General features: G+C 37.5%; 1 protein-coding gene and 1 pseudogene across 8 annotated transcripts in view; one reads left to right on the forward strand and one right to left on the reverse strand.

Annotated features, from left to right (window-relative positions):
- HERC1 (HECT and RLD domain containing E3 ubiquitin protein ligase family member 1) overlaps positions 1-22843 on the reverse strand; it is a 190806-nt gene that overhangs the window by 136064 nt on the left and 31899 nt on the right. For all 8 annotated transcript variants that reach the window (XM_059180736.1, XM_059180734.1, XM_059180731.1 and 5 more), the window contains 4 exons: positions 11896-12851; positions 5419-5514; positions 1709-1903; positions 167-478 (listed from right to left, as the gene is read on the reverse strand). In XM_059180736.1, coding sequence (XP_059036719.1) covers positions 167-478; positions 1709-1903; positions 5419-5514; positions 11896-12825 — 1533 coding nt within the window. In that variant the 5' untranslated portion in view covers positions 12826-12851. The remainder of the gene's footprint in view (positions 1-166; positions 479-1708; positions 1904-5418; positions 5515-11895; positions 12852-22843) is intronic.
- LOC131835904 (SOSS complex subunit C-like) lies at positions 19187-19470 on the forward strand (annotated as a pseudogene).

The following is a 22843-nucleotide window of genomic DNA, read 5'->3' on the forward strand; positions in this document are numbered from 1 at the left end:
AATGTATGTGAAAGTGTTTTGTAAACCACAAAAGCAAATACCCAAAGGATAAAAAGGATTTGGGGGTGAGGGTAACTTTAGAAAGAATATATCAAAATCTGAAAGATATCATCACTTACAATGCAGCGCATCTAATTATTTTTAAATACAATAAGAAAGCACATACCTTTCCCTGCAGAGGGCCCTGAATAAGCTTGGGATATTTCTGTGTTGAACTATTTCCATGTCCCAGTTTCCCATAGTCACCATCTCCCCAACTGAAGACTTCTCCTTCTGTTGTAAAAGCTAAGGTGTGACCATCAGATCCTTTAGAAGATGAAACCTTTTTAATGGACCTGTGAGGTTCAAATGTTAACTTTTTTAAAGTGGACTGATTATTAGAATCTCCAAGGCCCAGTCTCCCATAGCTGCCTTTACCACAAGCTCTGACAGAGCCATCCGTAGAAATAACAAAAGTGCAGTATTGTCCAGCTTCAATCTATAAGCAAAGGGAAGAGTAAAATAAAACATTTCTGTGAGACTCAGAGTATAATATTTAATGCTAGTTTTATCAGAGAGGTTCAAAGTCTTTAAAACCAGAATATGGCACTATTCTACAGAGAAATTAAACAGAAAATTATGAAAACTATTAATGGTTTCCTCATGTTGACTTTATTGTTGGGCATAAATTACTGCATATTTTCTCTCTTCAGGATATCTACCCAGTCATGATTCAATAAAACAACAAAGTAAAATGTTTTAGCTCATCTTATAATCGGTGGATGAAGAGCAAGAAATAAAATTATCCTATAAATTTCTTTGAGTCCATTATGGCAAGGGCCATATAAAATATATTTTACACTCATTTAAAAAAAAAAAAAACCGGGGTGCCTGGGTGGCTCAGTGGGTTAATGCCTCTGCCTTTGGCTCAGGTCATGATCCCAGGGTCCTGGGATCGAGCCCCGCATCGGGCTCTCTGCTCAGCGGGGAGCCTGCTTCCTCCTCTCTCTCTCTGCCTGCCTCTCTGCCTACTTGTGGTCTCTGTCTGTCAAATAAATAAATAAAAAATCTTAAAAAAAAAAAAACCTAAGTTTTAGTGAAACTAATAAAAAAAATAGAAAGTTCTAGCTTGACTAAAAGGTAGCTACAAACGTAAATAAGTGATCACAATAAGAAAATAAAATGCCAATCGAGCAAAAGAAAAATTCCAGTTTTTACTTAGTCCTATTTGCCATTTGCATTGAATATAATGGTAAGTCTGTCGTCATTCATAATTCTTTTCAAAAATCCAGCTCCAATTTGATTTTTTTGAAACTTGGAAACCATGCTAGGGAAATGAACTAAAAATGGTTTTTTTCCTATTAAAATGAAAAAAAAGTGATATAGCATGGTATACAGAAACAATACAGATAAGAAACGAGACTCTTGGGGTGCCTGGGTGGCTCAATGGGTGAAAGCCTCTGCCTTTGGCTCAGGTCATGATCCCAGAGTCCTGGGATGGAGCCCTGCATCAGGCTCTCTGCTCAGCAGGGAGCCTGCTTCCCCCACCCCAACCCTCTGCCTGCCTTTCTGCCTACCTGTGATTTCTGTCTGTCAAATAAATAAATAAAATCTTTAAAAAAAAAAAAAAAAAGAGGAAGAAGCGAGACTCTTCACTCACTTAAAAAAAACTCTTAACACTACTTAGAGCAAACCATCTACCAATTTGTAAGATATGTAGAGGACTCACAGTCTGAGCATCAGAGAAACTGGGAGCCAGTTTGGGCTGTAGTATTTTCTCCTGTGTGCCTTCCACCAATTGATGGCTGCTGTTGCTCCCCCAGACGTAAACCTCACAGGTTTCTGAGACAATGGGAGCATCACCAGTCTGAATGCTATCTGGGCTAGCACATGTTCTTGAGTAATCAGATGCCATTCTGCAAACCTATTAAAGTTAAAAATATGCAATAAATAGGCAAGACATTCTTAGTGGAGACATTTTCATAAATGTTGTCTGAAATTACTGTTTATTTTCCTTATTTCTAAAACTCTCAACGGCTCAAATAACTTAAGAATACATCTAATTTTAAATACAGATGGCTAGACTACATACTCCTGTAAAAGATACTAATAAAGGTGGCAAAAATGAGGAGGAGACACATAATCAAGACTTTTTTTGACTAGTAATTATGGCACACACAGCATTACAGGAAAAAGAAAAAACACCTTAAAAAACAAAGTAGAAGAGGCACCTGGCTGGCTTAGTCAGTAAAGCATGCAACTCTTAATCTCAGGGTTGTGGGGCTTGAACTTTTGAAAACTTACTTTAAAAAAAAAGAATTGATAATCCTATAACCTTAATACAGTGAATGTTATCTTTTTACCTACATTCTTCCAGAACTTTGCATATACACGTTCTTTAACATAGTTAACACAGTGGATATATAAAAGTGATGAAACAAAAGGCAGACAAAATTTTCCACAGCTAACTTATCTTCATGAATGAACTGATAATTTTCCATCTATGTAAAAACCCCAGTTTATTTAACCCTTTTCTTTTAAACAAGACATTTAGAGTCTTTTTGTTACACAAGCCATTTTTAAGAACATAGTTGTTACTACCTTTTTCATTACTTCTTAAGTAGAGAAGCTCAAAAATGAGGCTACTCTATCCCAAAACAACAACATCTTATGATTCTTGAAACATACTCTAGAAAACTGCTTTCCAAAACGGTGCTACTATGTATCACCAGCAGTACATTTTATGTACATATAAAATAAAAATCATAAAATAAAATAAAAATAAAATAAAAATCATTGCTTATTTACCACCTGTGTTGAATGTAATGGTAAAGTCTGTTGCTATTCATAATACATTTTTAAAAACCATACTTCTCTACCTGCTGCCCCCCACAGCCCTGCCAAAAGGATAGGCCCCAGGGTGGCCATTTCAATTGCCCTAACCAAGGAATACGTCTATACGAGAGTACCAGTCTCACCGCATCCATACCAATAACACATATTATGCTTTTAATTTTTTGCAAAGGCTTAAGTGGGATCAAAGAGGATGCATTATTTTAACTTGATATTTTGTTATTATTAACAGAACTAAAGTTTTTCTTTCTTTGTTTACCACTAACTTTTGCCCATTTACTTAGTAAGGCTTAATGGATTTTTAACTGTCTTATACGAACTCTATGTAATAAAAATACTAACTCTGGGGCACCTGACTGGCTCAGTCAGTAGAGCGTATGACTCTGGTAGGGTCGTGAGTCAGAGCCCCATGCTGGGTGAATAGAGTACTTAAAAAATAAATAAAATAAATAAATAAATAAATAACTCTGACTACAGCTGTTGTCAATTTTTTTGTCTGTCTTACAGTGTTTTGTGGGGTTTTCTTTTTTGCTCAACCAAAACAAGAGAAGGAAAACCTTCAAAAGTCAACCTTCAAAAGCCCATTAAATGGAAGGGGACAGAATAATTTTAGTCAGAATCATTTAGTCAGAATCATCCAAAACAACAGAATGACATGTGTGTTCAACATTCTGCAGTGAACATAAGGATGGTTATGAGGACACACAAATACATGTAAGTGAAGGCTGCTAGTCCCTAATAAGAGATCTGAAATTTTGCTGGAGACAAGAGAGGGTAGTGGGCCAAGAGTGTTAGAATTTTTTAATCTGAAGATCTATTACTGTAATAAGTTTTATGATAAATCCCAGCTCTCCTCCACTCCACATTCCGCCAAAAATGAGCAAGATAGAAAAAAAAAATTACTTATAGGGCTTAGAAATGTGTGTTTAAAAACTGGAGCGGGGGCAGGGCAGAAATCTAGGAAGATAACAGCAGCAGCAATGCCATTTTCTAAACACACTGATTCACTACACGGAACAACGACATGGCCAAACTTCAACTCCACACTTAACATTCACAACAAAACTAGGTGACAAGGTAACTCCAATAACTCCAAAATATAAGCAGATGCAGACAGATGAGTCTGGAATAATTTGATGTGTCACAGAGCAAGAAAGCTATGAAAGATTATTAGGCCTATATCAAAAGAACATAGGGGACGCCTGGGTGGCTCAGTTGGTTGAGCATCCAACTCCTGGTTTCGGGTCAAGTCATCATCTCAGGGTTGTGAGATTGATTGAGCCCCGTCTGGGGCTCTGTACTCAGCAGGGATTCTGCTTGAGTTTTCTCTCCTCTCTGTCTGCACTTCTCCCTGCTTACACTCTCTCTTTCTCAAATAAATATCTCTTTAAAAAAAAAAAAAAAAAAAGAACTTAGGAACCACCCTGAAGAGACTACTACCTTAAAAGACTATTGGCCAAAGATGAAATAATATGAGCTCCACTACTGATAATAATTTAATGGGTTAAAACTCAAACAGGTTTAAGTCTATGGGTTCATAACGACATTTTTCAAATGAAATCAACTGGTCCACTTTGGAGGATGACAGACCAATTCATTAAACTGAACACTAGTTTATAAAATCAGTGTTCAAATTTTTAAAAACTGGACAGACATAATCAAGCACTTATTCAGCCTTTCTTACATGAACTGAAACAGAGTAACCAAATAATTGATAAGGGTATCAACTTTATAAAAACATTCCAATGAACAAAAGAGGAGTGATACAACTAAAATATCAACATTTTGCAACCAACCACCTATGAATTAATCATTAAACATCGAGAGTTGCTAATACCACAATAACAGAGATACCTAGAAGGAAACTGATGAAAAATCATACAACCATGTATAGTCTTGCCAAAGGGATCAAATAAGCCTCTAGATCCACCTGCCAATTTGCAGAAAATAAATAGTGAACTGCATTATGCATAATCAATCAGCAAAAAGCCTAGGTTCTAAAGAAAAACACTGATGGAAAGAAAAAAAATGGAGGGGAACCTATAGATTAAGAGAGTTAAAAGATATCTTTTTTTTTTTTTTTTTAATAGGCAAGACTGCACCATAGTGTCTAGATATACACACCTGGGTGACACAATGATAAAAGAAACGCAAGGAAGTGATTACTCTAAAAGTCAGGATAGTGGTTGCTTAGGGAAGGAGGACAGGGGTTAAGACCAGGACATGAAAGAGCCACTCAGAGTAGTTGGTAGTTTTATTTCTTTACCCGGGTACAGATTCGAAGGATATTTATTTTATAACAATTTGTTGAGCCTGACATTTGTGTGTTTTTCTGTATCTGTTTTTATTAAAAAATTTTTAAAGTTACCTACACATGATACAAAGCTCAAAATGAATAAAAGGGTATATACTGAAAAGTATGTCTCCTTCCCATTCCTGATGCCAGATACCCTAGCTCCACTTTTTAGTGGAAACCACTGATGCTACTTACTTCTGCATCCTTTTCAAACACTGAATAATTATTTTCGTGCTATAGCATTTTAATACAAAGTAATTTTAAATGTAAAAGCCATGATTATTACATACCTCTTCAAAGAGACATAAAGCTGCCTCATAGAGTGAGCATAAGCCATCAGATGTTCTGGTTGGTTCCCTCCACTGACTCCGATCAGCAGATGAACCCTACAGTTTCAGGAGAGAAACATACATATTAAAATCACTTAAATATTCCACGGAAGTATCTGAGGAACTGTATATATGAGTATGCATGCTAATCTCAAATCCTAACATTAGGTCATGAAACCAACTTTTACAGAGAAGTGCTAGAAAAGATGGAGCTATTGAGTGAAACAGTAAATTACGTGTCAATCCCTCAATGACTGTTTATTCAACATAGGGCTTGCCTAGAAATAGACAAGGAGGCAGAATTTTGCCAATTACATGTTCTTTGGGTGGCCAATATCCAATAAAGGAGCCCCCAGGAAATATTCTACTCTCCTGGAGCTGCCTTGCCCATCTGTCCCTGAGGATACAGGCAAGTAGAACATAGCCAGCTTGAGTGATGACCTTGACCAGAGCAGCAGAAAGTCCATTCCTCCCTTCTTAGTTCCAGTAAAACTGAAGGCCCACAATTCAATTCATGTAGCTACCTGACTTCTTTAGCAACAAAGCATCTTTTTCCTATCACAGATGAGGAATCATAGCACTGTTCTGGGACTCTCCAGAATAGGGGTCAATGGCTGTGACCAGAAATCATTCTGTCATTGACAACTGACAAAGCAGAAAGTGAACTTGATCTCACTCCTCCTTCAAATTCCCAAATCCTTAAATCTTTAGATCACAAATGTCAAGTTCCTTCTCTGATTTAGCAATCCTGTAATCATGAAATTTTCATCAGTGGCTTTTTTCAATGGATACTATACTGTAAAAATATTTTTATTCTAAATGATAAACTGGCAGATATACCATAAAAACGTTTATCTTCTACTATGGAAAGGAGGTTGGGCTAGATGCCTATAAGATCCCATCTAACTCTAAGATTATATGATTTTATCCGTTCAAACTATTTTAATTAACATGATTCTGAAGAAATGAAACAAATGTATATGTTGGCTATTTAATTCATGGCTAGTTTATCAGGTACTAACCTGCTACTGCCAAATCAATTTTTCTTTTTATCTGTTTAAGGTTGTGTTTCTCAAATTTTAATTATTTGAGAAATAATTTGAGGACATAAATTATCTAGAGACTATTAAAATACAAATTCCAATTCAGTAAATATAGATGGGGCCTAAGGTTCTGCATTTCCAACAAGCTCCCAGGATATGCCAGTGCTGCCATCTGAGGCTCACTTTTTGAGTAGTAAGACTAAAGAGAGCCACGTGTAGGTGTGGAGTCATACCTCCTAAGTGTTCCTAAGCTAAGTGTTCAAAATTAACTAGTACTGGACATACAAGGTATTGCCATACCAGCAAACACTCAGGAGTACAGACTCTGCAAATTCCATAACTAGTTGTGTAATACTTCTGAGAAAAACAATTGTAATCTGTGGCTCCATTATCTAAAAGGCCATCTCTAGCAATCACCAAATCAAAAGTAGATGTGGAACAATAGCCTGCTATGCCATCCTGGGAGCTGGTACCAGAGCCATCATAATCCCCTTTCTCATGCTTTTCTACAGTATGGAAGGAAATGTTAAAAACTGCATGAAGTTTTGAGTGACAGACAGACATGGGTTTAAATCCAGGCCACATCACTTACTGGATATGTGAATGAAGGATAAGTCTCCTTATTCTTAGACAGGAATAATGCTGATATTACTTAGGGCTATTGGGAAGACTAGAGTTATGTACAAAACATGCTTAGCACAATTTCTAATATACAGTAAGAAAATAAAACCGGTAGCAGTGATTATTAATTTGCAGCACGTGAACAGAGAAAGAAAATACAAGAAATCTTTAATAAATTCTTGCTAAATTTAAAAATAACAAACCAATAAAACAACCTTAAAACACGGTCACTCACTTCTGTTCTGCCCAATACAGTCAATATAGTACGCCCCACCCCCCAAATCCAGTTTCACTTTGTGTGGTTTAGCTACCCAAGGTCAATAGCAGTCCAGAAGCAGGTTCTCCTTTTTCTGACACATAATCAGAAGGTCAGTAATAGCTTAACACTAGGTCATAATGCCAATTCATTCACCCCACTTCATCTTCATCTCATTGGCATTTTATCATTTCACATCATCACAAGAAGGGTGAGTGCAGTTTGAAAGAGAAACGACATTTACATAACTTTTATTACAGTATATTGGTATAATTGCTCTATTTTATTGTCACTGTTAATCTCTTACTGTGCCTACTTTATAAGTTAAACTTTATCAGAGGTATATATGTAGGGGAAAAACCATAGCACATATAAGGTTTGGTACTATCTGCACTTTCAGGTTTCTACTGGGGGTCCTGGAACATAGCCTTCAAGGATAAAGCTTCTGCACAGCAAAGGAAACAGTCAACAGAACAAAGAGGCAACCCGCAGAATGGGAGAAGATATTTGCAAATGACAGTACAGACAAAAGGTTGATATCCAGGATCTATAAAGAACTCCTCAAACTCAACACACACAAAACAGAAAATCATATTAAAAAATGGGCAGAAGATATGAACAGACACTTCTCCAATGAAGACACACAAATGGCTATCAGACACATGAAAAAGTGTTCATCATCACTAGCCATCAGGGAGATTCAAATTAAAACCACATTGAGATACTACCTTACACCAGTTAGAATGGCCAAAATTTGCAAGACAGGAAACAACATGTGTTGGAGAGGATGTGGAGAAAGGGGAACCCTCTTACATGGTTGGTGGAAATGCAAGCTGGTGCAGCCACTTTGGAAAACAGTGTGGAGATTCCTCAAGAAATTAAAAACAGAGCTTCCCGGGGCACCTGGGTGGCTCAGTGGGTTAAGCCTCTGTCTTCGGCTCAGGTCATGATCCCAGGGTCCTGGGATCGAGCCCCACATCGGGCTCTCTGCGCTGCAGGGAGCCTGCTTCCTCCTCTCTCTCTGCCTGCCTCTCTGCCTATTTGTGATCTCTGGCAGATAAATAAAGAAAAAATCTTTTAAAAAAAATAAAAACAGAGCTTCCCTATGACCCTGCAATTGCACTACTGGATATTTACCCCAAAGATACAGAGGTAGTGAAAAGAAGGGCCATCTGTACCCCAATGTTTATAGCAGCAATGGCCATGGTCGCCAAACTGTGGAAAGAATGAAGATACCCTTCAATGGACGAATGGATAAGGAAGATGTGGTCCATAAACACTATGGAGTATTGTGCCTCCATCAGAAAGGATGAATACCCAACTTTTGAAGCAACCTGGATGAGACTGGAAGAGATTATGCTGAGTGAATTAAGACAAGCAGAGAGAGACAATTATCATATGGTTTCAGTTATTTGTGAAGCATAACAAATAGCATGGAGGACAAGGGGAAATGGAGAGGAGAAGGGAGTTGAGGGAAATTGGAAGGGGAGGTGAACCATGAGAGACTATGGACTCTGAAAAACAATCTGAGGGTTCTGAAGGGGTGGGGGGTGGGAAGCTGGGGGAACCAGGTGGTGGGTATTAGAGAGGGCACGATTGCATGGAGCACTGGATGTGATGCAAAAACAATGAATACTGTTATGCTGAAAAGAAATTTTTTTTTTAAGATTATATTTATTTATTTGACAGAGAGAGATCACAAGTAGATGGAGAGGCTGGCAGAAAGAGAGAGAGGGAAGCAGGCTCCCGGCTGAGCAGAGAGCCCGATGCGGGACTCGATCCCAGGACCCTGAGATCATGACCTGAGCTGAAGGCAGTGGCTTAACCCACTGAGCCACCCAGGCACCCCTGAAAAGAAATTTTTAAAAAATAATTAAATAAAATAAAAAAGGATAAAGTTAGAGGATAATGTAGTTAAAGTAAGACTACGCCACCACAGTCAGTAAGGATTAAAGACATCTCTAAAACCAAATCTGTACACAGAATTCTTAATGTCAAAAAGAAAATAATACTATACCTAGGCATTTTTAAAAAAACAAATTTTTTTTTGTATATGTACTGCCAAAGCAAGCACAAAAAAAAGCCCCAAATTTTGGGAAATACAGTACATTAAATGTATAACTTTATAAACTGTTAACATAGGAATTTCAATGGTCTAAAAATAAATGGAAATTAAAATAACATAAATTCATGGTTTCATAGGTTGTCACTTAATTACCTCCCTCTCTTAAGCACCTACCATCAAAAATAATGGTAAACCTTTTTTTTTTTTTTTTTTCACATTTGTCTTTTTAAGATATTCTGAGAAGGACATAAGACTAGATGGAGTACATTTCCATATATTCTTGCTATCTGGCTTTACACTACTTAAAATTGTGTAGCAGTGACTCCCTGCTGCCTACAGGAATGGGTCTCAGCACCCCACAGTACGAGATACAAGGCCCTGTCTTCACCTCATCCCGTACTACCCCATCCATCCATCCAGAGGGTTGCTCTCCTACACCTTGGTCACCTTGTGAACTCTGGTCCTCTCATCCAAAATCTTCTCCAACTCCCCACACTCACACACTTGCATGTTTGCAGGCAAATTCTTTCTACTTTTCAACTAAGCTCAGGGATCATTCCTCCACAAGACATTTTCTACCCCTTCCCTCCAGTTCTCTTCCTGGGTCTCACCACCTCCTCCTACTGCAGATGTCTACTATAGCCCTTTATCATTTATTTGAAATGTCTGTGTATCTGTCTTTCTTTAAACTGTGAGCTGGCTGAAGGCATGGATGCTACAAAGCTCATTTACCATTTCTTTTTTGTTTTTGTTTTAAGATTTTATGTATTTCTTAGAGCGAGCACAACCAGGGGGAGTGGCAAGCAGAGGGAGAGGGAGAAGCAGGCTTCCTGATAGGCAGAGAGCCCAATGTGATGCAGGGCTCAATCCCAGAAGCCTGGCATCATGACCTAAGCTGAAGACAGACACTAAACTGACTGAGCAACCCAGGCACCATTCATTTACCTTTTAAACTCAGTGCCAAACAGTATCTGGCACACAGTGTTAAATAAACACCTGCTGACATCAAAGGCCAATGGTGTTTTTATTATTGTTTATTCTTTCAGAATTCAGAGATATACATTGACATTATTTCCCTCTCTTTATTTAAATATGTTAATGAGTATTTTGTGAACTCTCATTCAAACACCATTACTGCAAGTGTATCATTAGTGAAGGTTAAGAATCACACAAGTAAATAAAAATAAAGGATTGAACTCATTTTTGTTAGTCCTTACATCAGGTACTCAGTTGATGGTTATGTGTCTTTCCCTTTAACTTTCAGCTTGGGGTAAGCTTTGTCCCAGTTGTTCAGGGTAGAGAAACTTAAGGCAGGGTTGGAATCCAGAGTACTGGGAGAGGATATACCTATTTTCTGAATTCTCAGACAACACTGTAAAGTATAAAAAACATGAGTTCGGGCGCCTGGGTGGCTCAGTGGGTTAAAGCCTCTGCCTTCGGCTCAGGTCATGATCTCAGAGTCCTAGGATCAAGCCCCGCATCGGGCTCTCTGCTCAGCAAGGAGTCTGCTTCCTTCTCTCTCTCTGCCTGCTTCTCTGCCTGCTTGGGTTCTCTGTCTGTCAGATAAATAAATAAAATCTTAAAAAAAAAAAAAAAAAAGTGGGTTCTGGAGAGAAAGAGTATTAGACTCTATCGCTTACTGTGTAAGAAGGAATCATAAACGTAAATTTCAATTAATAACCATTCCTTTCTCCAAAAGCCAATCTGAGATTTAATTAAATTCAATCTAATATAGGCCTGTGATGACTTTAGGAGAACTAAACTAAATCAAATATCCAAGATTCTTGCCCAGAATAGATCCAGAATTCTGTGGAAAGCAATCTAGTTTTCTGGGGTACCCTCATCACAATAAAGAACTGTATTACAGGGTATAACCACAGAGGCTATGGAGGGAGGCCCCTTCTCACGAGGTGTGTTTGTCCCAGAATAAAAGAGGTAAATGGAAAGAAAAGTAGAAATCCAACAATATAAACTTATATTTTACTACTTCCTTACTATAGTTTATAAACTTCAAGGTAGGCCTTCACGGGAAAAATCAACTTAACACAAACACAGTAAAAGCCATATACAGTAGTCAGAAAAAACATGGGCTTTGTGTACAGACTTGAGGTTGTAAGAATTAGTTTTAGTTAACACAGCCATCTGCCCCATAAGTGCTTAATTAGTGTATGTTTTACTTCCAGTTATTTTGCCAAATAGATGTGTAAATTTAGGAAAACTACCACAGTTTCTTTATTCTTAAGATAAGGATAAATAATGTCGACCTCACATATTAACATGATAATTGACTCAGACAGTACATATAAAGCACCTGGTTGGTAGCAGGCACACAACAAAAGTTACCTCTCTTCTCTCCCAACTCCTGGTACTGGGGAGCAGTAAATAAAAGAAGTCAAAAGAGGAATGAGATGGTGTATTACAGATTAATTTAAGGAAAAATTTATAGTACATACCAAAGAACGCCTCATCTGCATTAATATAGTCATAAAGCAGTCAAAGCTGATCATTCCTTCCTGGCTTGATAGTAGTTTGCTTTTCTCCATGGAATTTACAACCGCTGAAGCTCCCAAAGCCATTTCTATCCATTCAAGAAGATACCGCAAAGAGCCTCGCTGAGCTGCTAAACCAAGTAGCAGCTCAGAAGCTAATCTGCGACCTAAAGTGTCTGCACCAGAATTGGGAATAGTTACTCCTTTAAGAAATGTTGTCACTTGTGATAAGCAGTCCAAACCCATCGGAGGAATCTTGCTTTCATTTGCTAAAGATAATGGTGGCAAAGAGCTGACAACTTCAATTGCAGTATGAATAACGTCGTTGCAAAGACTAAGACCAGGTCCTGACACAGGCATCATCCAGCTTTGTCTCAGAAGTGCAAATAATAAGCTTAGACCAGTTCGAACACCCATTTCTATAAGTGCATCAGTGCTTGACCGGGGACGTTCACTAACAGAATGGACATCTGCTGAACCAGAGCTGCTCTCTGGGGAATGCTGCTGCTGTTTCACTTTGCCTTTGTCATGGTATTTATTAGAAAGTGCATAAAAGACACGCTGGAGTACAAGGAGTCGTTTCCGAAGTGCCCCAGCAAATGGGGAATCTGAACATACCATCTTCGCTAGTGCTAGCTGGCTGCTAAGAAGGGCATCCAAATAGTGGTCCTGCTCATCACTTGAAAGAGACTCACGTTCAAAGTCTGGCAACTGTGGTCCTTTGAGGCACAAAACTTGTTGGGGCAAAGGTACTACTTCTTTATTGCTGACCAGTTTAGAATACAGAACAGCAACTCCCTCTCTTGTAGCAATAGATTCACTATCCTCTGTAATCCAGGAGCTGTTGAGGTGTTCAAGCCACTTCAGTTTCACTGGTGGAACCATAGTTGCCATGTTGGTTTACTCTTCAGCCATTAGTTCTACAAAGAGAGATGAAAAAGCAGTCAAAAACTTATATAGGTGATTCACAAAATGTTTCTGAACCTCCACCTTACACTTACAATTAGCGATTTCAAACTGGTGAAACAAAGTCTGAACTTCAATTAACAGGAATGTACCAATGTTAGTATTTTAGCTTTCATAAATGTACTATTAGTTATAAGATGCTAATATTAAGGAAAAATGGGTGAAGGACACATATAGGAACTCTGTATAATTTTTGCAACTTTTGTGTAAACCTAAAATTAACCCCACATAAAGTTTATTATAAAATTAGTGATTTGCATACCTTTTCCCTTCAGATTCTGGTCCCACTGTCAGCATAACAGTGGGTTTTACATGCTGATCACCCCCAAATTCTTATCTTCAACCCAGACCTCCTCCCTGAATTCCATACTCATATATACAATTGCCCACTTGACTTTGCCGTATAGATATCTAATAGGCATCTCAACATACTCAAAACTGAATTCCTAATCCACCAATGACCACACAAATCTGTTGTTCCTGTAGACCTCCTCATGTCAATAAATGGCAACTCTATCCTTCTAGCTCCTTTGGCCAAAAACCTTAAGAGTCACCACTAATTCCTCCTTCTTACACTCCAAATTAGTCAGTGCTACTTTCAAATACATCCAGCATCCAAACAGTTCTCACCCCCTTTATTGCTAAAACCGTACCCCAAACCATCATCTCTTGGATCACTGAAGGAACCTTCCTGCTAGTCTCCATGGCTATATGGAGGAACCACAGTGACTCCAAAAGGGCAGAAATGTTTTTGTATATTTTGTTTACTGCTGTATTCCAACACATAGTAAATACAATGTAAGAATTTGTTTTTTAAAAAAGTACTCTAATGAATCATTGAACACTACATCAAAAACTAATGATGTACTATGAAGTGGCTAATGGAATATTAAAAAAAATACTTAAAAATTAAGTCCTATGGGATGAAATAGTCACAAAGGACTGGCATCCAAGGTACATAAAGAACTCCTATAATTCAGTAATAAAAAGAATTTAATTTTCAAAATGGTCAAAAGACTGAACAAAACTTCACTGCAGATATATGAATAGCCAATAAGTACAAGAGAAGTTCTCAACATCATTAGTCATCAGAAAATGCACATTAAAAAAACAAATAGAGGGGCGCCTGGGTGGCTCAGTGGGTTAAAGCCTCCGCCTTCAGCTCAGGTCATGATTTCAGGTTCCTGAATCAAGCCCCGCATCAGGAGGGAGCCTGCTTCCCCCAACTCTCTCTGCCTACTTGTGATCTCTGTCAAATAAATTAAAAAAAAAAAAAAAAAAAGACTGACAACACCAAATGTTAGCAAGAATGTAGAGCAATCGAAACTCTCACAAATTATTTGCAGGACTGTGAATGGGAAAAAGCACTGGTAGTTTCTTATAAAACTAAACTAATAGTTTTCTTATAAAACTAAAACTAATCTCTACTCAATGACTTAACCATTGTTTTCCTAGGGGTTTGCCGAGAAGAAAACACGGGTCCACAAAAAGACTTAAATAAAAATATGGTTTCCCCTAGAAGGTGAGAGCATGAATAAACTGGGAAGGAACATGAAGGAATTTCCTAGGGTGATGATAATATTGAATTACCCAGGCATATGCATTTATCAAAACTCAATAAACACACATTTAAAATTTTTACATTTCACTGAATGTGACTTTTACCTCAGTAAATACTGAACTCTATTTGATATGCAAACAGAAGTATATTTGGGGAGAAGTATACTGATAACTATAATTTATTTTGTAATGAGTCAAAAATAAGATGCATTGATGTGTAATATTTCTTTATACATATCCATATATATGAATAGGTATGCAGTAAAACAAAAATATTAAAAGGGGCGCCTGAATAGCTCAGTGGGTTAAAGCCTCTGCCTTCGGCTCAGGCCATGATCCCAGGGTCCTGAGATCAAGCCCTGCATCGGGCTCTCTGCTCAGCAGGAAACCTGTTTCCTCCTCTCTCTCTGCCTGCCTCTCTGCCTACTTGTGATTTCTCTGTCAAATAAATAAAATCTTTAAAAAATATATATATTAAAAGACTAATGGCAGAATCTCAATTCATTTAATAATCTTTCAACTTGGCTATATATTTGAGATTTTTTTTTTAAGGGCAGGGAATAATCTTTTTTCTTTTTTAAAGATTTTATTTATTTAATTGACAGAGATCACAAGTAGGCAGAGAGGCAGGCAGAGAAGGGGGGGGAGCAGGCCTCCTGCTGAGCAGAGCCCTATGGGGGCCAATCCCAGGACCCTGGGATCATGACCTGAGCCAAAGGCAGAGAGGCTTTAACCCACTGAGCCACTCAGGTGCCCCATATTTGAGATTTTCATCATAAATTATTGCAAGGGAGGTGGGGACTAAGTCTGCAAAATGGAAGTCATAACAGTTCGTACTAAAAAAAATCCTCAAATACTTAAGGGCATTTTATTGTCATGATATAGGTAATCTTCAAGAAAGAGCTCAAGTGATAGTGATCCTAGACTAATTAAAAGGAGTTTCCAAGCGCCTGGGTGGCTCGGTGAGTTAGGGCCTCTGCCTTAGGCCCAGGGTCCTGGGATTGAGCCCCGCATCCGGCTCTCTGCTCGGTGGAGAGCCTGCTTTCCCCTCTCTCTCTATCTGCCTCTCTGCCTACTTGTGACCTCTCTCTCTGTCAAATAAATAAATAAAATCTTAAAAAAAAAAAAAAGGAGTTTCCTATTTGTCAATATGCCTTATTAAATTCTAAATATAAGGGACACCTGGGTGGCTCAGTTGGTTAAGCAGCTGCCTTCGGCTCAGGTCATGATCCCAGCGTCCTGGGATCGAGTCCCATATCGGGCTCCTTGCTCCGCAGGGAGCCTGCTTCTCCGTCTGACTCTGCCTTCCACTCTGCCTGTGCTCGCTCTCGCTCGCTCTCTCTGACAAATAAATAAAATCTTTAAAAATAAATAAATAAATAAATAAATTCTAAATATAAAATCTGATGACACTTCCCTTCTCAAGATTATCATTACTATGCTTAATTATGTTCATTACTCAGAAAGTATGTACTTGGGAAGGGGAAAACAAAACCTAAGCTTCCTCCCACTTCATTTAGTAATTATTCAACATTGTGCAGGGGAGGAGAACCTGAATGGCTCAGTTAGTTAAGCATCCAACTCTTGATATCAGCTCAACTCTTATCTCAGGATTGTGAGTTCAAGCCCCACATTGTTTTAAAAAGACAAAAACAAAAACACCACATTGTGCAGAGGATATTAGAGTACCTTACCTCCCTTCCTGCAACCTATATGTAATTTTTGTTCTTTTTAATTTTGCAAGTTTGATAGCTGTAAAGGCATACGATGTTGCACTAATTTCAATTTTCCCAATTACTAATAAATTTGAACATTTTATATTTATTGATCATTTGGATATCTTCTGGATATCCAATAGGAAAGATACTTACTTTACACTGCATGACCTTCTGAATTTCATATATGTGCATTTGTTACCAAACCAAATCTTAAAACTCCATTTTTAAATAACGGAAACCAAAACAAAGAAAAAGTCAAATTTTTAGAAATGCTCTTCTACAATTTTTTAAACAAAAAGGGGAAGAAGAAAAAGGATTTCACAATTTCTAGAAAAGTATATAAAAAACATAATTTATCAACAAAATGTAGCCAAAGTTGACCAAAAGCAATCTACAAAGACTTAAAATACTTGATTTCTCTTTTTTTTTAAGATTTTATTTATTTATTTGACAGAGATCACAAGTAGGCAGAGAGGCAGGCAGAGAGAGAGGAAGGGAAACAGAGGCCCCCTGCTGAGCAGAGAGCCGGATGCGAGACTCGATCCCAGGACCCTGAGACCATGCATGACCTGAGCCGAAGGCAGCAGCTTAACCCACTGAGCCACCCAGGCACCCCAAAATACTTCATTTCTAAGTAAGACTTCAATGAATAATTCAATTCAGTATTAGAAAAAAATAAGCTTAAAAATTGAGTAATAAATATAGCAGTAACTGATGAATAAGACAGACAAAAGAATAATAGGATTCATATCTAAATTTTAGAGGTGATTCTCGACGGGGGGGGGGGGGGTGATCAGCTAACCGAATCAAGGAAAGAAAAAGATAAAACATAAGATACTCAATATTATAAATATGAATGGAAAGACAGAAATGGAAGTTTACCTGTTCCTCAAAAAGTTAAACATAAAAGTTACCATGTGACCCATCAATTCCAGTCCTATATCTAAACTCAAGAAAACTGAAAATATATGTACACAGGAAAACATGTACAGGAACATTCGATAACAGTATTACTTATAATAATGGAAAAGTAAAAACCAACCCAAATGTCACCATCATTGAATTCATCAATAGATGAATAAACAAAATGTTCTGTTATTTATATAACAGAATATTATTCAGCCATAAAAAAGAATGAAGTACTAATATATGCTATAACAAATATATGCTATAACATGACTGAACCTTGTAAACATGCTAAGTGAAGAAGCCAGAAGAAGCCAGGTCACACACACTGTATGATTTTATTTATATGAAATGTTCAGAACTGACAAATGAATAGAAACAACAACAACAAAAAAAGTTAGTTGTTGTAGGTCAGGAGCTAGTGGGAAAATAGGGAGAAACTGCTTAATGCTTAATGTAGGAGGGGTTTTACTTTAGAGCAATTAAAAATGTTTTGGAACTGGACAGAGATGGTGGTTGCAAATACTGTGAATGCACTAAGAACAAATAATGATTCACTTTAAAATGGTTAATTATGTGTTATGTGAATTCTGACTCAATAAATTATTTTTAAAAAGAAAATGACATGGCAGGAAGTACTTCACCAAAATGAACTTGGATATGTTGCCAAAGGAGATAGAATCAACAGTGCACAAATATACAAGAAATACACAAACAAATATACATCAAGAATGACTTTGAGGGATCAAAAAAAATTATAAGATGCCATCCCAGATTCATCAAATTGTGAATTCAGGGAAATTCAGGAAAGAAAGTCAAGAGTATTTAAACAGAAATGAATCAGAACAACTAGAAACCATAAAAATGTTCATATGAAATCGTAAGAAAAAGAACCTGAGTTTAGAATGTGAGAAAAAAATTTAATGAGCCAATGACTTCCCTTTTGGTTCTATAATCTACAATGAGACAAAACTGATAATATGGAAGATGAAAATTCCACAATGCACCTAGCACAGTGTCTGGTATTTCAAAGTCCTTAATGAAGGCTGCATTTGAAGAAAACCAACTGGCTAGTAATTTAGTGAATTAGAGAGTCAGAATAACATGGTTAGGATACTAGTGAAATATATCAGTAATGAGATTTAAACAAACTAACAACAAAAATCAAGCTGTGGGTGTCTGAAGAAAGAAATCTTTTTATGCCTTCAGGAAACAGACAATTTTTAAAACTACTGTAAATGTTTCAGGCCATTGAAGAAAGAGTCTTTGCTCTTCTTAAGTAGCCAATAAAGTAATATCAAAACTCAACAAAGCACAAAAAATACAATTGCAATGCTTCCCTATAAAGGTAGTTATAAAAGTCCACAACTAAAACATTAGCAAGCAAAGTGGAACTGTATATTAAAAGGTTAACATGTAACATGTTGAATGGGTTTATTTGAGGAATATAATGATAGAGCAACAGAGCAAATCTATTATCATTAACAAAATCCATGTTATACTGTGAGACGTTAAAAAAACAGCTGATAAAATACAGCATTCATTCCTAATAAAAATCTAATAATAAGGCAAGAATAAAGGTTTCCTTTTTATTTTTTTTTAAAGGTTTTATTTATTTATTTGACAGAGAGAGATCACAAGCAGGCAGAGAGGCAGGCAGAGAGAGAGGAGGAAGCAGGCTCCCGGCTGAGCAGAGAGCCCGATGCGGGCCTCGATCCCAGGACCCTGAGATCATGACCTGAGCAGGAGGCAGCGGCTTAACCCACTGAGCCACCCAGGCGCCCCAAGGTTTCCTTTTTAAATTATTAAAAATTTTATATCACAAAACAAAAGAAAAACACTGGCAGCACTGGTTCCTAGAGTCAAATACAAATGCCCACTTTTACCGCTTTTATCAATAATGCAATTGAACAAAAAAATAAGTATTATATAGTAGTCTAGAAATTGTTATCACAGTGAGGTAGTTGATTACAGAATAAATAAATATCAAAATTCAAAAGTATCTAGCTCTAAGTAGTCACATGATCCAACTGTGGGGTGGTCCCACACTCTCATGATCACGCTCACCAACTGCCCCGAACACAGCTGAAACAGAAAATGGGAAGATGGCTGCAAACTCTTCAGGACAAAGTTTTCAAAACAGAAATAGAAGTTGCAATCTTGGCAGAACTAGACAAAGGGAAGAAAGTTACTAAAGCGAAGCCAATCCTCAACAATCAGCCTGGTGCTAGCACTGCCCTCTCAGAGACCCTCATTAAGGACTTCCGGGAGCGTGCTAAGCACCAGCACATTGCAGCAGCACGCACACATTCATCTGGACACTTCAAAACTCAAGACTCTACATGAAAATCTTATTCTTGCCCTTTTACCTCATCCTGACCCAGAATAAAGAACATATTTGCAATGAAAGTGACTTTATAATATCAAATGCCAAAGCTATTATCATTCAGTGCTATACAAACTATGACTCAGAATTTGGGCAAAATTTCAAATTTTGTTCTTCCTTAAAAGAAAGGTATATGTAAGTGAAAGCAAAAATGAGGGTAACCTGGATAATGAGAGGTTTGGAAGTTGTATTACCTAAGGAATTGATCATGCTACCTGTGACTATAACTTTTTTGCAATTCAATTTGATTTTAACTCTAAATCAGACTCTACATTGGATGGTTACATTAACTCATCCCTGAGCCCCCAATAAGTTGAACTAGGTATATTATTTCCACAACAGGCTTTAAAGAATCATTTACAGTACTTAACTTTAAAGAAACAAGAGTATTCTTTAATAATATAAACCAGAACTCCTGGGTGGCTCAGTCAGTTAAGCATCTGCCTTTGCCTCAGGTCATGATCCCAGGGTCCTGGGATTGAGCCCCATATAGGGCTCCCTGCTCAGTGGGGACTCTACTTCTCCCTCTCAATCTCCTCCCTGCTTGCGCTCTCTCCTCTCTCAAATAAATAAATAAAATCTTTAAAAATATATATATAAACCAATAGGCTTAAGTAAGTTGCATTCATATTTGCTATTTATGGAATTGATGTCAGTGTACCTTCTGATTTTACAATCAGCATACCCAGAAATAAATATATATATTTTTTTAATTTAATTTTTTTTTTTTTAAAGAGAGAGTGAGACAGCACATGAGAGGGGGAGTGAGAAGGGCAAAAGTAAGAGAAAATCTTAAGCAGGCTCCCTGCTCAGCACAGAGCCTGAGGTGGGGCTCAATCCAAAAATCCCAAGATCAGGTCATGACCTGAGCCAAAATCAAGAGTCAGACACTTAACAAACTAAGCCACCTAGGCACCCCCATCCAGAAAATATTCTTTGTTAACTCAGGATTAGTTCCCTATTCTCAATTTTAAAGGAAAACCCAAGAGAAGCCTAAACTACTAACCAGTCTTAAATATCCTTTATAAGTATACACCACTATAAATGTGACTAAATTCTATTAAAAACAGTTACAAGAACCAAAAAGTCAAAAGTATCTTTAAATAACTACAATAACCAGGAATTATATAATATATAACAAGAAAATAATTATAGAGTTGTAACAAATATAAAATATCTAGTAATAAACTGAACAAGAAAACTGCAAAAATTTTATTAATAAATACATAAAATTCTACTGCAGAACAAAAGAGATTCTTTTAATAAATGGAAAGCTTATGCAATGTTATTTGGAAGAATCCATATTTTAGGTGGTCAATTAACATATAAAATTAATTCAGTATCAACCAAAATCACCCTGGACTTTTCTAATACTTGATAAAGTGTTTAAAATTATCTGTAAAAATAAATACATAGGAATTAAAAAGGAATAAAAAGAAAGGGGGAGAGAAAGATAGATCTCTGGAAAAAAAACTGGAAACTGAGAAAGGTCCTGGCTTACCATATATTAAAAATTACAGTGCTAGAATAGGGGCACCAGGATGGCTCAGTGGGTTAAAGCCTCTGCCTTCAGCTCAGGTCATGATCTCAGGGTCCTGGAATCGAGCCCCACATCGGGTTCTCTGCTCAGCAGGGAGCCTGCTTCCTCCTCCCCCTTTGCCTGCCTCTCGGCCTACTTGTGATCTCTCTCTCTCTGTTAAATAAATAAATAAAATCTTTAAAAAAAAAAAGTTTAAAATACTATGGACCTTTATATTTAAAATAACCTTCCCCCAAAATAAAACAAAACCCAAATGTTTAATAACATACAAATTTGGATCATACTACAGTCTACCCACTTCTGGAAAGAATACAAACTCTATACTAGGTTACAGTATCATCAAAATTATTTCAATTTTTTAAAGTTTTTTACTTCTTTAAATAATCTCTACACCCCATGTGGGGTTCCAACTCACAACCCTGAGGTCAAGAGACACATGCTCTTAGGACTAAGCCAGCCAGGTGCCCCCAAATTATTTAATTTTTTAAAACTTAAATATTTGTTTCATGCTGTTACTCTCTTATGGTTTTTTATGACAAAGTATCTCAAATTTAACAGGTGTACAGTAAAGGCTTGTGAATTTTAAATTCTAATCTAATTTTTAAAATGAAAAAAATTTACATTAGAAACTACTGAATTTAGTCCTATTTCAGCGCTCTTATCCGCATATTAGATCCACGATTAGATCTTGAAAAACTGGGGTGGGGGATTTACATCATTTGACAAGATCATACAAAAGGTGAACGTAAGAATCAGGATTAAGCACAAGTCTCCAGAGTCTGAAGTCCAGCACTATTTCCATGGCCCCATAGTATCACTCCCCTGAAAAATTAATTCTACATGCAGGGTAGATGTGAGTAAGAATCAAGGGCAAGAACTTGTCAAAATATACACCCCTAGCTCCGCAACCCCAACCTACCCCACCAAAGAATTTCTTTTGGAGAAATGTGATATTGCCAGCCCCATCTTCACCTTTGTATTCAGTGCCTAAGGATGAAAGCTGTGACATTGTGATTTATACTAAGAAATATTTATTTACTTGGTTGTTGTCCCCATTCCTAGCAGAGAGCTCCTAAAACCCTTGGAATTTTCTGTGATGAGAGTAATAAAGGTGTCTTTTGCTACATTAATTAAGTGACTTTTGGAAAACATCTGAGGATGGGGCTAGTGTCCAGTGGAGCCAATCATTGTGGCTAGAAGGTAGGAACTTTCAGTCCCACCCCCTGGCCTCTGGGGAGGGGAGAGGAACTGAAGACTGACTGACTTCAACCACCAATGGTCAATGATTTAATCAATTATGCTTTGTAATGCAATCTCCACACACAAAAAAAGTGGTGGGGACCCTGGCTGGCTCAGTCAATGGAGTGTGCCACTCTTGATCTCCGGGTTGTCAGTTTAAACCCCATGTTGCATGCAGAAATTATATAAAAAGAAAAATCTTTAAAAAACACGGTATGGTGGGTGCCTGGGTGGCTCAGAGGGTTAAGCCTCTGCCTTCGGCTCAGGTCATGATCTCAGGGTCCTGGGATCGAGTCCCGCATCGGGCTCTCTGCTCAGCCGGGAGCCTGCTTCCTCCTCTCTCTCTCTCTACCTACTTGTGATCTCTGTCAAATAAATAAATAAAATCTTTAAAAAAAAAAAAAACAACACGGTATGGAGAACTCCCAGGTTGGTGAACACATAGAGACTCGAGAGTGTCGTGCTCCAAAAGGGCATGGAAGCTCTATACTCTCTCTCTTCCCCCATACCTAGCCCCACACATCTCTTCCATCTAGCTATTCCTGAGTTATATCCTTTCATAATAAACTGGTAATCTAGGAAGTAAAATGTTTCTCT

This window comes from Mustela lutreola, chromosome 7 (assembly GCF_030435805.1).
Source record: "Mustela lutreola isolate mMusLut2 chromosome 7, mMusLut2.pri, whole genome shotgun sequence".
Taxonomy (NCBI): domain Eukaryota; kingdom Metazoa; phylum Chordata; class Mammalia; order Carnivora; family Mustelidae; genus Mustela; species Mustela lutreola.